At 39.9% G+C, this 15,431-nt stretch overlaps 2 protein-coding genes across 2 annotated transcripts; one reads left to right on the top strand and one right to left on the bottom strand.

Moving 5' to 3' along the window:
- The first annotated feature begins 1,049 nt into the window (after positions 1–1,049).
- fam219ab (family with sequence similarity 219 member Ab) lies at positions 1,050–9,239 on the top strand. The gene is made up of 6 exons (XM_068703184.1): positions 1,050–1,293; positions 2,488–2,587; positions 4,001–4,109; positions 4,795–4,875; positions 4,976–5,030; positions 7,405–9,239. The coding sequence occupies exons 1-6, from the start codon at positions 1,216–1,218 to the stop codon at positions 7,561–7,563; spliced, it is 582 nt and encodes a 193-aa protein (XP_068559285.1). The 5' UTR covers positions 1,050–1,215; the 3' UTR covers positions 7,564–9,239.
- A 139-nt stretch (positions 9,240–9,378) lies between these two features.
- On the bottom strand, positions 9,379–13,862 carry klf9 (Kruppel like factor 9). The gene is made up of 2 exons (XM_068703183.1): positions 12,794–13,862; positions 9,379–11,419 (listed from the first exon to the last, which is right to left on the bottom strand). Exons 1-2 carry the CDS (start codon positions 13,170–13,172, stop codon positions 11,139–11,141), a joined length of 660 nt encoding a protein of 219 aa, XP_068559284.1. The 5' UTR covers positions 13,173–13,862; the 3' UTR covers positions 9,379–11,138.
- Positions 13,863–15,431: the final 1,569 nt, after the last annotated feature.

The raw sequence follows: 15,431 nt of genomic DNA, 5'->3' as shown, positions 1-15,431 counted from the left end.
CACAAAATTAAAGTTTCTTGCAGTAACTTAATAGATGTACCCAGTTCAAAAGACATTTCAAGAGAGAATAGCATTAATTAAAGGCTGACAGTTGAAAAAAATCCACTGAATGTGTCTATACAATGATTTTGCTTTAAACTTGAGGTTTTAGGTGTTCTGTTTACTCATTGTGGATAAATGTTCATTCCCCCTCCCTACGAATCTAGATTATGTAGTGTTCACTTACCTCTCAGGTGTGTTACACAACCATTGTCTGTATGTGCTTAGATAGTTTGTCTATTGACAAGTGGCAGAAAAGAAAAAAATATTTTAGTCCATTAAACTATCAAAGTGTACACAAAACATACAGTCCCCGGTTAGTGGCACAAACACACAGATGGCTAACGTAAACTATAGGCTTTATAAGATAGCAATGCTATTTTGACTAGTTCTCAGAGTTTCAGCAGTGTGGTTGAAATCTGCATATTCTTGCTCTGCTGTGAGTTAGTAGTTGGCTTTTTTCCCTCTTAAAACGTCTGACTGTAAATTTAGATTGTATGACTCCCATATCTTTGGAGTATGTGGCCAGATCTAACACATTGGACCTTTTTTATAGAAGTAAAAGTAGTCATTATGTAGAATGGTCCAATTCAGAATAACAATTGATTTTGTTATTTGATTATAATTGTTGATGTACTAATAAGTAAAATAGTAGTAAAATTGGGGATCATTTTGATTATTTACTTAGTAGCTTATGAATTTTCCCCAGAGGTTCGATAAAATATCTTAATACATTATCATTTATTTAATTACATTTGTTATCATTAATCAGAATCTGCAAAGTACTAGCCTAACTTCAACTAATGTCATTCATTTAATATATTAAATACAATTTTTGCCTCTCAAATATATTGAAGTACTCTAAGTAAAGTAAAAGTATCTCTAAATGTACTTTCCACCACTGTGTCATTTTCCCGAAGAACGCGTTGGTCCTCTTTCAAAGGCCGCTTCTGGATCAACGGACCCTATCTTGTGATACTCTACCCGGAAGTGGGTGGTACAGTCACCGTCACCCAACTGGTCACACCACCGTCGACATAGCCTGCTGGGATGAAGCTCGCCACCGAGGAACTAAAGAGATTGTTACAAATCTGAGATCACTGAACTCACAATCTCGGCGACAACTCGTCGAAACGACCAGTTACCAATAAATAGTGTTTAGAAGAAGGGAGGAAAATGATGGAAGAAATAGATAGATTTCAAGTGCCGAGTGCCGTGCAGGAGGCGGAGATGCAGGCTGAGATGCAGCCGCTGGTAAGTTATATTTGTAGACTGTTGTTGGAGACAATCAATCAATGCTTTGGTCTTGTATTCTAATTCACTGTCACTGTTATTCTCGGATGTTTAGGGTATGAGGCCTTCTATTCATAATGTTGTGCTTTGGGATCCCGACAGATCCATCACCTGCCATGTGTAATACTGGCTGTTGTACCGTTTGACAATTTTCATCAAGTTTTTAAAAATAAAATGTAAAAATGCCAGTGTAACGTGTCAGAGGATGATTGATTTGCTCATAGACAGACGTTTTTGTTTCACTGTGTAATGCAAGCAGCGCCCGGTCTGCTGCGTAGTCGGCTGCATCCGTCATGTCTGGCGAAAACAAGACATCCCAACGCTGCTGCTACATCATCAGCATCCATGCAGCAAGTTGTTTCGGCTAAACGCTGCTTGTGACGCCTTGACGAGGTTTACTGAGCGGTCTTTAATCGCAAATATGTGCGTGCGTGGAACGTTGAAGCGCTGTATTTTGATTCAAAATCAGTGTAAATGATTTGGCGGTGCGCTCCCTGGCCGTAGCGGGGCCCTGGGTTACTGCAGCCTGCAGGGCGGCCTCTTCTGCCCACGGCCGGGGCCGCTAGAGAGCCAGACTACAACCCGAAGTAGTCTGACCTGAAGTCCCCTGAGGCCCCTCATTGATAGTATTTTTTATCCTTACCTTTGCCATGTGGATATAAGGTGTGACTGTTTAGGAACGTTTCCAAAACTTGGATTTAGGGACTTATAGGAGTCATCCAAACGGACCTAGAGCAACCTGAACAAATCAATGATCACTTTTTAAGTTCAGTATTTTGCATTCACTTTAAATAAGTTCAAATGAGATAGTGTAATATATATTTTGAATCGTCGTTTCAATCTCCACCTTATCAGTTGGAGGTAGCTATGACAAAATCTATTTTGCCTACAACAGTTAACAGTATCTATTTCTTGAGAAGTGTGTGTATGTAGGACCTAATAGATTTGAAACAAGCTGTCTATATAACGCTATATATCTTAGATAGAGAGACTCTTGCTTATGTTTTATCTATTCATGAACTGTTATATTCACATTGTCTGTGCATAGTAGGGTGTATTATGCATTACAAAAATACATAAATTATTCATCAATGCATCAGTAATGCACATTTCTGCTCATATTTCTGTCCATGACATTGTCTCGTTTGTCTCCAGGACCCGGCCTCTTCCACAGCCTCAGAGGCGGACTCTGACACCAGAGAGGGGGAACCTGTCACTATCAACTACAAGCCCTCACCCCTGCAGATGAAAATTGGTGAGTAAGAGCTACAGTATTTGTCGGTTTAGTGTCTGCCTGTGGGAATAACCATATCCTGTAATCAACTGTATATATATATATATCCTGGATATATCTGGATATATCCTATAACCTACTGTTATGTGCAGATGTGGCATCATCATCATCATCATCATCATCATCATCATCATCATCATCTCTAGACAAGAAAGAGACAAAATAAATCTTCACATTTTCTAACTGGACCTAGCAAAGGTTTGGTTTTCAGGTTTGCCAGAAAAGTAACTTTAACATTGACTAGATTAGCACTGTTTTCTAAACCATTAATAATATAAATGTTTCAGCTCTCATCCATTTTATTGTTTGGCATATAAATAGATACCGATGGCAAAAAAATATTAACTACTCTGGCCTGTTTTATGTTTCAAGAATTTGAGTCTCTCTAGTGCCACAGTCCTTAACGGCTCTTTTCAGCACCTTGGACAGAGTCCAGTGGTGCGCAGCAGTGCCTCTTATTTTTACTTCTATTGTAATACTTTCTTAGATAAAGCCTTGAAGAAACAAGAATATTAAGGAGTAAACTATTCAGTGACACAAATGTTCGAAAAAGGATCCTTTTTGAGAACCCTGGCATCTACATGTGATGGCTACAGTCGTGTTTTTATGTTATTCTGCTTAAACTCATTTGAGTGTTTTGAGTCTTTTTATGACATGTAAACACCGTCGTAAAATATCCAGTCTATGAAATACAAAGTCACTTTGCCTTTGAGACCTTGAGATGAAAAATCATCTGTTTTACATTTGATGGACTTTCAAAACTATTCTGGATTAAAAGTGTAATGCTATTAACTGATGGCACAGTATGAATTGGATAGAACATTTTCTAGTGTCACTGATGTATTATACTTTAGTTCATCGCCGTCTCAGAGTAGACTAATAGCATTAGTTTAGTTATTTGTCATCTGGTCTGTGACATGGATCACAAAAGGGAGAAAAGGGGAGTCAGTTGTTTCTGAATGTATTGTTTCATGCTTTGTGAATTTTGTATTGTACTACATAAATTAAACAACCCCCTCTGCCATAACAGCAGTGATCGTTACTTCCTGGTCAGCTGATCACTGAAGAAAATCCCTCCAGTGAACAGAAACCGATTTGCCATGATGTCACGTCTTGTACTGTGCCACAAAGCCTATAGTTTGTCATCATGTTCAGGAAGAAGAGATTTCACAGTCAAGAAGAATTCAAGCCAATTAATGTTCCTGATAATCAGACTTCCTGATGAGTGTGTGTTTAAATTATACAGATTTCTTCTTGTCTAATCTGGGCACCTTTTTTTAAAGTAAATTTCACAACCTGATCAGACTTCCAGAGTTATTTAATGCCAAGATTGAGATTAATGCCGGTGCGTGTTTTTTTTTTTTTGTTGTGCAGAGAAACAGAGAGAGCTGGCTCGGAAGGGATCATTGAAGAACGGCAACACTGTAGGTAGTCCAGTAAACCAGCAGCCCAAGAAGAACAACAACGTCATGGCCAGAACACGGTAAGAAGTGAGCACTGTAATTTTATGGAGAAAATAAGATGGTAGCTGGTGTCTTTCTTAGCTAATACAGTCATTAACATTTATTTTGTTTTAGCGATAAACTCAAGTTAAGTCCTTATTCTAGTGTAGTATCACACTGTTTTGTTTTTCTACCAACAGCTGACCACATACAAGTTAATTTACTAAAATAAGGTATTAATGAAGTTGTTGGCCCACTCTGTACTAGATGTAAGTGTACAAATACTGTAGAGAATGTAATGATGTACTTTGAGAAACATGTTCTCCTGGGCTAGACCAGATAGATTTTATTCTCATGTCCATTATCTCTGTCTGTCAGTGGGGATGACAAGAGCATAGTTTTATTGATTTAAGGTGTGTAAGATGTCAGAGTTACAAATTAGACCTCTTTCATGCTTCTGTTGTTACTGTGGTAACAGCTGTAACTGTAGTTCAATTGTGATGTCGTCTCCGGGCCCACCTTCATTTTCTTTCACCATCTTACTCGGTTCTTCCTGTTCGTGAATTCATGTTTACCTCTTCCACTCTTTCCTGTCATATTCTGTTACACCCTATTTCTGCTCCTCTGATCATGTATCCTCTCCCTCTCCCTCTCCCTCTCCCTCTCCCTCTCCCTCTCCCTCTCCCCCTCTCTCACTCTCGCTCTTTCTCTGTTCCCTCCCTGCAGGTTGGTAGTGCCCAATAAAGGCTATTCCTCTTTAGACCAGAGCCCAGATGAGAAGCCCTTGGTGGCCCTAGACACAGACAGGTAAACACATGCACAAACACACACATTAATACAGTTATTGTCACATTAACACCGTAAACACAGACATTTTAAGCTAATTTGTGTTGTTTGTTTGTTTCAGTGATGACGATTTTGACATGTCTAGATACTCATCGTCGGGATACTCCTCTGCTGAGGTGAGACATGTGATACAGCAAATATCTGGTTCTATACCTCACAGTCACTCTCCAATTCACTCCCTCCCCCGCTTTCTTCCTTCTATTTCCCATGTTGGTCAAGAGGCCAAGAGCCAGGCCTTAATAAGCCAGTCTCAAAGCAAAACCCATTTATATCCATCCTGCTCTTCCATGTTAATTCTGTAGGCATGTCGCTTGCTACAAGCGCATCATTATATTGTAGACGGACCTGCACATAAATGTGAATGAGACACAAAGCGGGAAACAAATGAAATGTCCTCTATGGGTGTCTGCTCCTGAAAATCCTGTTTTCAATGCTAGTGCCAATTAAAGTGCAAAACACAGACACATCATATTTATTGTCCAGGAATCCTCGTTCCCACTCTGTACATTCTGTCTCTGACACTTTCAGGCTTGTGGGTATATTGTATGCTATATGAAAAAGCCCAGAAGTGTTCAGATTGTTAAGTCCACCATGTTGTCTGAAATAATAAGCTAATATTTAGTAAATGTACAAACCCAATTTAGCCATTGTTTCCTCTATCTTAGTATTGGCTAACAACAGTAAGTTCTGAGCAAGCAATACACCGTGGCTACAGTATGATTGTACTGTAGCTAACAAAGTAAATCATTATGGTTGCTGTTTATGCAGTATAGTAGGCCTCAGTGTAGTAGTGCTGGAAATTGGTCTTACTTTTTGAAGGTCTTATTTTTGTCTCCGCATTGACCGCATTTTTACTTAGTTTGTGTCGGTCTCACACAAAGAAAATTGATTTATGTGTTAGCATCATTACTGTAGTTGCTCATAGACAACAAAGGAAAATCTCACACATAAAAATCACCCATTGCCTACATTGCCTTTTGATTACTTTATCAAAACATTTCTCATGGTACACATATACATATACAGTATAATACATGGGAATAAAAGAGGTGAATGAGGAGAAATCTTCTCTCTAGGTGTTTTTATGGGAATGTGGATCTTTCAAATCAATGTTAGGAGTGCCTATGGTTTGCATGTTCTACATTTTATCACATGTCATGCAGTGTGTGACTCGCTCTGGTCTGGTCTTCGTCTTGACTTGGTCTCTAACCCTCAAAGTTGTAATGTTGTCTTGGTCTCGATACACTGGTCTTGGTCATGACTTTGTCTTGGTTTAGGTGGTCTTGAATACAACACTGGTAGGCCTACACTATACAGGTTATCTAGTAGACTAGACCGTTAATACATAAAAAAGTAAATGTACATTTTGATTAAAGACATTGCTTCAGTTTTGCATGCAAACAATAGCATTATTTTTCTAAATAAAAAATCCCAGCAGGACAGTAGTAGTCATCACATTCATGACAAAGCTCCAAGTGATGATCCTTACAGCCATCTGTGAAAGTGCCCTAAATCAGTTTGCCATGGTTACCACTGTACATTTTACCCAGGCCTACTTCACAAGCTCAAAAAAACTTGAGATTTTTAAATTGTGTATTGTCAAAATCTGATAAAGCCAGACGAAGATGTGTTTTGTTGGTGCAAACCCCTCTAAAATGTTGAAATATCGTTTATACACAAGATACAACTGACGATTAGTGAGTTTGAGGTGTTTGTAGCCAGGTTTTGTTACATTTGAACAGAACCAGACCATTTCCAGTCTTTGTGCTAAGCTAACCATCTGCTGGATGTAACTTCTGAGACCTGAATTTGAGCCGAAACCCAAAGTTTTATTTTTGATATTTTTCATCCCTAATTGACTGCTAGCTAACCTTAGCTACACTCTGTCTCCTCCTTTGCTCTTCCCACTGGGCATTGTGTATCTTCTTGCAACGCTCCGCTAGTCCATGTCAAAATTGCTCCCGAATGCTGTGCGTTTGGGTATGAATGGTTAGATAGCTCTGATGGGCAGGTGGCACCTTGCCTGCTAGCCCCTGCCATCAGTGTAGGAATGGGTGTGAATGGGTTAATGACCTGTAGTGAAAACGCTAAGAAAGATAAACGCTATAGAAGCACAAGTCCATTTCACATTTAGCAACAATTTAACATTTACTTGACAGACATGGAAGCAGACAATCAGAATAGAGACATTTTATTTAGAAAATGTATTTGAAAATAATCAAGTCTGAACCCACACTGAGCCCAAAGCTTCATGCAACAAAATGTCTGGTCCAGTCGGATTAGAATCTGGCAGAAGAAATCTACACACCACATGCAGATAGAGTAGCTAATGATGGACTGATTCACATACTGATATCCTGCTTTAGTTTAAAATCAGTTGTTGTGTGAGTAACAGGGCGTGGCTTGCTAGCAAAGTGTGCTCTGTCACTTTGTGGTTGGGAAACATTGCTCAAACCCATCAACCTCCTCTGTCTATCTTCCCTTCTTCAGCAAATCAATCAGGATCTGAACATACAGCTGCTGAAAGATGGTTACCGTCTAGACGAGATCCCGGACGACGAGGACCTGGATCTGATCCCGCCCAAATCAGTCAACCCCACCTGCATGTGCTGCCAGGCAACCTCCTCCACCACCTGTCAAATACAGTAACCTCACCCCTCTGACCTTCTTCCCCTTTCCACACAATATAACCCCCAATCTTCATCTGCTGTGAGTTTACTTTGCCGCCACAGTGGTGACAGTGAAGCATTGGTAGAGTATTGTAATGACAGTTAAGTGCTATGATGATAATGGCAATGACAAATAATCAAATTAACATATAGAGTATTTGGTTTCTAATCTAGTACAAGGAACACATTTCAAAATATTAAATATGTATTTAGAATGTGGCGGTTTCCTCCTATGGTAGGACGTGCACTTGTGTTTGAGAGCTCTTCTTCTGGTGAACATGATGTAACACACTGATATTAGAGGAAACAGAAGGTCAATTGATGCTATAAAGTGAACTCCATTTCCCTGAAGAATAAGAACCATCATAACTGCGGACTCAACTGTTCTGCTTACCTTACTGCATTCTGGGTTGCATTTTTCTAGTTTTTTTTATTTGTTCATTTTTATTTAAATGCGTACTTTTTTAGGCTTGAGGGATACGTATGATTGTGTGTTGACGTGGAGATATTTTAGAAGTGTGGACTGCGGTCTTGGTATCCCTAAATAGAGAATATCTAGTACCGTATTCATTGTACTGTACAGGGTTGTTAAGTTGCACTGGCCAGGTTGTTGCACTCCTCCACACCACCCTCAATACTTTTGCATTTTCTCCAATACAGAGTTTAGTGATGAATGTATGAACATGAATGGCTGAGGAACAAATTGCATGAGAGCACTGGACTGAATATAAGAAAGGAAAATAGTAACGAATTGGCTCGTTGCACATTAGATTTTTGCCCCTTTTCTATTGTGCAATCACATGCTACTGTTGCACTACAAGTGGCACGGTTTGGATGGATTTGTATTGTTTTGAATTTGCACATTTTAGTTTTTTTATTTGGGCCCATATCTGTTTACTCTTTCCTGCATAGCAATGACAGTGTCTTATCTGATATGAACTGTGTCAAAAAGGGAAGATTATATATTGTTGCAACAAGCCTCTAACACATGATGCCCACACGATTGATATATTATCAAGGCCAAAGGGATGGTGGGGGCCTCTAGATTGATTTTTCAGCTCACTCTGCTGTGATCCCCCTAAATCTTTTCTTGATCACTGGACACTCCTTCCTTCTCATTTCTGTTGTGACGCCACAAATCATCAAGCAAGCACACGTTTCAGACAGTAGAAAGATTTACCCTTTCTCATCTTTCACACAAATACACACGCATATATGCATATGCATGCATACAGACGTACAATGCCAACATAAAGAGTGAGATACCATCTTGTATTCTCTTTTGACTAATGGGTTGGAAATAGTTGTGTTATTGTAACATCGAGGATCATTGACTTGGAGCACTAATATCTTTCATTTACGACCAATCCCTCCCTTAAACCAGCTGATGATTTGCAATTAGATTATGCCTTAAGTACAGAGAAATTTAAAATATGTGTGTATTTATTGACATCTTGATCATTTAGTTTACTTGAAGAGCGTTTGCTGTCTATGAAGTTATTCTTCTTTTTTTTTTACGTAGACACGGGTGACACTTGTTTTTCTTTGGTTTTCCTTTTTTTAAATGAATTTCTTGTAATGTAAACACTTCCATTACAGTATTTAACAATGTTATTAAGTGCGGTGTATGAAAACAATAAATAAACACAAAGCTAATGGAGCACTCCTGGTTCTAACTTAATAGGTTGATATACCTTTTTTGCAATATTTCATCAGCATTAAAGAAGAGCACCTATTTATTAACAAACAGTGTGAAGTACAGTGTGGGATGAGAGATGGAAATAATGAGGAAATGTTTTGAAAGAAAAACTATTTTAATGTTAAAACTTTTGAGCAGTAATCATTACACATCATTAACGTGGGGTCTGCGTTGACAGTCCCTGATTACAGTGCAGTAGCATCAGGAGTGAGGGCTCAACCTGAAAGGCACCAACATCTAATCACAGTTGTCATACTGCCAGAAAAGAAATACAGCTTTTCACTTTATAAATGTATGTCGTTTGTGTTCTACGAGCTTACTCTATGTGGATGTTTTAATGCATCATGTGGCAAGTATAAAAAGAAAATGAATGACATCACCAATATTTATAGCTCCTATAGTGGATGAATAAGACCTCTCATACCATTATTAATATTCTAAAAGATTAACAGTCAAATAAAAAAATACATTGTATTAAACAAATACATACAAACATGCTACATGGAATTAATTGATTCACCATCAAACTAATCAACATAGCCTGCCTCAAAATGCGAGGACATAAAATAAAATATGTTTTTTTTTACTATTTGTGAGAAATGTTGTGCTTCCATATTACCACTAGGGGGTGTAGCATTGACTGAAGTTACCATGCATCACATTATTCCCTGATAAAATGCAGTCCAGATACAGAGTAAACAGAAGTAAGTTTCAATGTACAGCAACTGGCACTGTTGGCATAAAAGACATTGATATCAATCAATTGTCGTTGATATTCAAAAGAATCTGTCGATGTTCATTCAGGTAGTATTTCCAAAGGTTGAAAATGTAGAAATTCCTCTCTGCTGCAAAACCCTTCAAAAGGCACAGAGGTCCTTGTCAACAGTTTACAAACTTTAACTAAACATGAGTCGTCATGGTCTTGTCATCGAAAAGTCTTTCCAATTCAAGTAAAAGGTTATCTTTTAAAGGATTTACCCTGTTTTGTTTACCCCTGCACTATTGACATAGTTTAAGCCTGATAAAGCATTGATGGCAGGGGTAAATGTATTAAACTGCAATTTGCTAATGGCTTATGGTCAATTATTTGCAACTATACCATGATGTGACACCGTTTCAACACAGGAAACAACTGTACAAATTATACCTACAAGCTCACTGTATACCTCATTTACTAAGTCCATAGCCAAATATACAAAATTAAATACTTGTAAGTCTCTATAATATAACTTTGTCTTATAACTCTCCAATAACTACAGCATATCATCCATTTGAAAGTTAATCTATTTACATGATAACACTGCTATACTGTACATTTGCTTTGTCCTGGAGTGGTGAGTAACTGTTCATAGTATGTGTACGTGAAATACTATTTCCTAAAAGACTATTCCCAAAACATCTTAACCCACTAGGAATATCTAAGTAATGATTTGTTTTATTGTTGTTTCTTCACCTGCAAATGAAGTCTGTGATGGAAAGCGAACTCATGAAGTGTTAATGAAAACTATATATGTACAGAAATGCCTCCTGGATTTCAGATTATTCTAGTGGAAAAAAAGCGCACAACACAAAGTTAAATAATCACAAATTGGTAAGCAACTAGAACCTGTGTGTCAGATGAAGTAAACCCTTAATAAATTCCAATCACGTTAGGGAAGAGAGCTCTAGTTCTAGTTTGATTACATTCAGGTTCAAGTGTGTTTCTGTTTGCTGTTGCACATTGTTACATGCATAGAAAACCTGATTAAATAGTGGTCTGGCTGGTTGAGTTGATAAAGGTGCAGACACCACATGTATCATGGTGTGTCTATGTTTATGTATATCCTGTATGTATAGTTGGTGTGAGTGGGTGTGTCTCACACCCCAACAGGGCTTTGGTCTCCAGAGTCAGATGAGGACAGGGACACAGAGTAGCGGCATCTTTTGGCCACACTGGAGCCCTGAAGCATGCTGGGATGGAAGCCTGCGTGTCGCCGGGCATGTTTAGTCAGATGGTCGCTCCTGATGAAGCACTTGTCACACATCGGACAATTGAAGCGCTTCTCACCGGTGTGTGTGCGGTAGTGACGCGTCAGCTCGTCTGATCTGGAGAACTTCTTGCCACATGCTGACCAGGTACACTCGAAGGGGCGCTCACCTGGGGAAACACACACACACACACACACACACACACACACACACACACACACACACACACACACACACACACACACACACACACACACACACACACACACTTATTGTGGATTACCGCTTTTAAATGCATATATTTCCAACTTTAAGCCCTGTGGTTTGCTGATTTTGCCTTTTCTCTCTCATTGTTTGGGGACCCATTAACCCCATTGCTGTGTGTAAAAAATCCATTGTATTTACAAATGTTTAAAGCAGGTTCTCTAAGACCCAAAACTGACATAATGTTTTTTCCCCTGGAAATCTGTATGAAACATTTTCGGAATCATCTCATTTCAAAAGTATCAAGGTGATAAAACAAAATGTTGGAAAGAGGAGAGGAGAGGAAGAATTACAAGCTTTACAAAAGCTTTTTGTCCTAACATTTAGGACAGAAAGACCTGAATAAAGAATATTTTCTAGCAACAATATACTCAACACAAATATTAATTTAGAAATGTTGCGTCATGATAAGAGCCTCGCAAATAAAGAAATAAAAAAATAAAGATTGTTGCCCCCTCCTCCGCCTCCAACATGTGCTCCGTTGAACCACATGTCTACCCTTGTTTACAACCCGACATGAGGGGAGTGGAGGAGGATGACGTATGAGGAAATGCTGGTGCAGGGAGGGTTATCTCCGGACAAGAACATGAGGAGGCAACAGTGTCGCAGTGACCTGCATGTGAATCAAAAACCAAGCTAAAGACAAACATTACGCGCTACTATTACATCAAATGTGATGCCCAAAAACATATGTAATTAACGCGATTCATATAAGACACATTTGAGGCATTATTTTGAAAACATAATCATTGTGTACCAGAATGATTTAACACACTTGAACAATCTGTCATGCATCACAAATATGGGCGGCAGCACGTGGTGTTCCCAGATCGCATTCGTGTGTGACACACAAGCCTCCTACCACCCCCCTTCAGACCGTTATGGGTCGGTCAGTCACATTTCCAGCGGTGGCAAATTCATTGGACCACCTTCCCTATAGTGGGTTATTTATTTGCATGAGCATGTGGTCTCTCACACTCCTCATGTCACACTACACAGACACAGCATGGCCTGCGGGCTCAGTCTATAATACTACATACCATTCGTTGTTCAATGATATTATATTTGATCTTGCAGTACTTTTCTAAATTGTCCACACTGTTCTATAACTTGTTTTCCTGCAAACTTGGCGTACTAGAAATTGCATCACGGATTTAACAGTGATGTCAAAGTTGCGTCTGAAAAAAAGAAATCACGGCAGAAGTGACGCAGAGCGGTTTCGCTGTCGTCAACAGAATCGAGCCCATAATTGTCAGCCTCCAGTATAGCGTCCACTTACCGGTATGCACCCTTAGGTGGGCTTTGAGGTGGGACGACTTGCCGTACATCTTCCCACAGCCAGTAAAAGGACAGCAGTGTCTCTTCTCAGGGAACTCCTGTCTCGCCACCGCCTTCTTGCTCCGGGACTGTTTGGATGCATCGGCAGCGGTAGACCGGCAGCTTCCCCGCTCCACCTTCTCCAGCGCACCCGCGTCGCTGCCCCCGAGACATATGCTGTCTCCAGGGCTGACAGCGTTTGGGTTGCATTTGTTCAAGTCCAATAAAATCATTGCCACCATCATTAAAGTCCTGTTCTCCTGGTTCTCTTTCAACATGTCCTCTGCCCGCCCCGGTGGTCGGCTGAGGTCACAGTCTGCAGAGACATCAACCTCTGACATCACTATACAGCAGGTCCGGGTGGAGAAAAAGAACAATGTAGGCTGAATACAGTAGCTATATTCAAAAACAATCGGACAATGTGGGTGCCATTAAGTAATCAGACCGCAGTCATCCAAGGGTAAATGTGGTTAAGCATCCACACGTGTCGTCTTCAATGTGACTATTCCGCAAAGGCTGCGTTTTCTTGTTGAGGTTGCAGGGCGGATAAATAAACACCCCTACATCAAATATATCAGTTTGAATTTCTTCCTCTCTCCTTCTCCATCTAGATCCTCTTTTTCCAAAAGCCAGATCAATAAAACACACCGTTAATCGATTGAGCTACAGTGCCTGCGTTTATTCCGTCCTTCTGAGCGCTCAGACACATGCGTCAAGTTGTCCTATTATACTGTCGGCTGCAACTCCAAGAAACAATTTCGCGGAATCCCACGGTGTCATAATAACACGGGGCTGCGATTGGCTGAGAGGAAACATGACTCGTGTTAAGGAGTTGTCCATTCACAGGAGTGAGTGATGAAACACTGGATCAATCACAGGCTGAGATTGCTGAAAAGAGGGCAGGACCGGACTGAAGTTGCGTTCAGGTACTGCAGGTTTCCAATACAACTCATACGTAAGACTTGCTTTGAAGAGGCACTCGAATGCAACATCACAATGGAGTAGCTGAGTTCAGAACTTCCTCATGGCACGCCCCCAGTGAGCATGTTATTGCAAAACTCCTGAGTTTGTTATATTTTTTACAAGTACGCCACTGTCATATTTGTAAAGCTACTTGCTGGGGGAATAATTAATAGATTCACATTCATTTTGTATGCAATAATATCACGGTGATTTGCTCGAATAGTAGATGCATTGTATGCAAGAAAACGAGAAAAGACACAGACTTTCAGATTGAAAGTCTGTGTCGGTCAAAGTATGAAGCCACTATTTACATTTTTCAGGAGGAGAAATTAGATGCACTGCAACATATCACGGGCTGCACCGACTTTTGGAAGAAGCTAACTGTTGATTTGTATTTGGAGACTGCAGTTCGATGTTTGGCTGTTTCTGAGGAAGCCAGTGGTGGTTGGTGTTGTTGGATGCCCCGCCTACAGCTGCAAAGCGAATTGCTCTGCCGTTATCAATCAGTGAAGGTCAAACCATGTAAGCAGTTTAGATACGAGGCATATATTAATGCAATGTCTATTTGTAAGTAATTGTGTAAGATTATCTGTGATCCACAAATTCATACTGACTTCGTCGTGATTTCTCACTTGTTTCTAGCACTTGTATGAATCCTTATGTATAGTCTGGCCGTCATAACATTCCCAGGTCTATTGTTACCATAGGCTATTGTGTAGTGAAATAAATAAGTAGAAGTTATGTTTATGCCTGTCTATTTGGAAAAAAAGGAACAGCGTGGTAAATGTTGATGACTGATTTCGCGTGGGTTACATCTACATATTAGCATCTGCACTGACATCCAACCAGAGCTCAGTATATAAACGTGTGTAACAAAGAGAGATGTTTTTCGTTTTCTTGGATGTAATGCGACCCAGCCACTGTGGTTATCAGGTTTTATAAGCAGAGTAGATTATGTACTGCTTGCCATAGTGCCCTTGTAACTACTCTGTGTCTGCGTCACAGTCTGCACTTTCCTCTGTTCCTCAGCACTTCTAGTCTGTGTTGTTGCATCCATCCATCCATCCACACATCCATACATAATATATACTCTGCAAGAGAGTAATGTACAAAGTCCAGTCGAATGTGTAACACGACTCAGCTTCAAAAGAAAAAAAAATAGTGCATCCAGTGCAGTGGGTGGTCCATTCATGAGTAAAGTTCCTAGAAAATCACACTGAGCCTTGGGCTTGCTGGCATTGAGAAACACTGCCTCTGAACAGTTTTTCCCTGGCATGATCTGCTATTTGGATACAGGCTATTCCCTGGGGCTGTTTACATCAGAATGGAGTAACTCAGACTAAGTCATGACACCCCAACACTGAGGTGTTTTCCTTCACTTCTGTCCTATGCCTGTGCTTCTCTCAAAGATAAATCAAGATGTTTGTTGATGTGGCCTCGATACTGTTACACATGTCACAACAAGCAGACAACAGTGCCACACCTCCCTTAAATGGAAAAAATAGGCTACCCCCTTCAGCTGAGGCTAAATCTAGTCTGTAATGCAGCAGTGACTCATTGCTTAAAAACTAGTTTATCGTGAATACTTAATTCATATTATGTCCAATGATCGCATGATATCGCACTATATGAGAAAC

The sequence above is a fragment of the Cebidichthys violaceus genome, unplaced genomic scaffold (assembly GCF_023349555.1).
Source record: "Cebidichthys violaceus isolate CVI_PGR_0920_01 unplaced genomic scaffold, fCebVio1.0.p SCAF_9, whole genome shotgun sequence".
In the NCBI taxonomy this organism is placed as follows: domain Eukaryota; kingdom Metazoa; phylum Chordata; class Actinopteri; order Perciformes; family Stichaeidae; genus Cebidichthys; species Cebidichthys violaceus.
This window is presented reverse-complemented; position numbering and strand designations above follow the sequence as displayed.

Excerpts from the sequence above, each read along its gene's own strand:
- fam219ab (XM_068703184.1), top strand. The coding sequence starts at position 1,216 with ATGATGGAAGAAATAGATAGATTTCAAGTGCCGAGTGCCGTGCAGGAG. Across the intron at positions 2,588-4,000 it reads ACCCCTGCAGATGAAAATTG|AGAAACAGAGAGAGCTGGCT; the intron begins GTGAGTAAGAGC and ends TTTGTTGTGCAG. Across the intron at positions 5,031-7,404 it reads CGGGATACTCCTCTGCTGAG|CAAATCAATCAGGATCTGAA; the intron begins GTGAGACATGTG and ends TCCCTTCTTCAG.
- klf9 (XM_068703183.1), bottom strand. The coding sequence starts at position 13,172 with ATGTCAGAGGTTGATGTCTCTGCAGACTGTGACCTCAGCCGACCACCG. Across the intron at positions 11,420-12,793 it reads CCACCTAAGGGTGCATACCG|GTGAGCGCCCCTTCGAGTGT; the intron begins GTAAGTGGACGC and ends GTGTTTCCCCAG.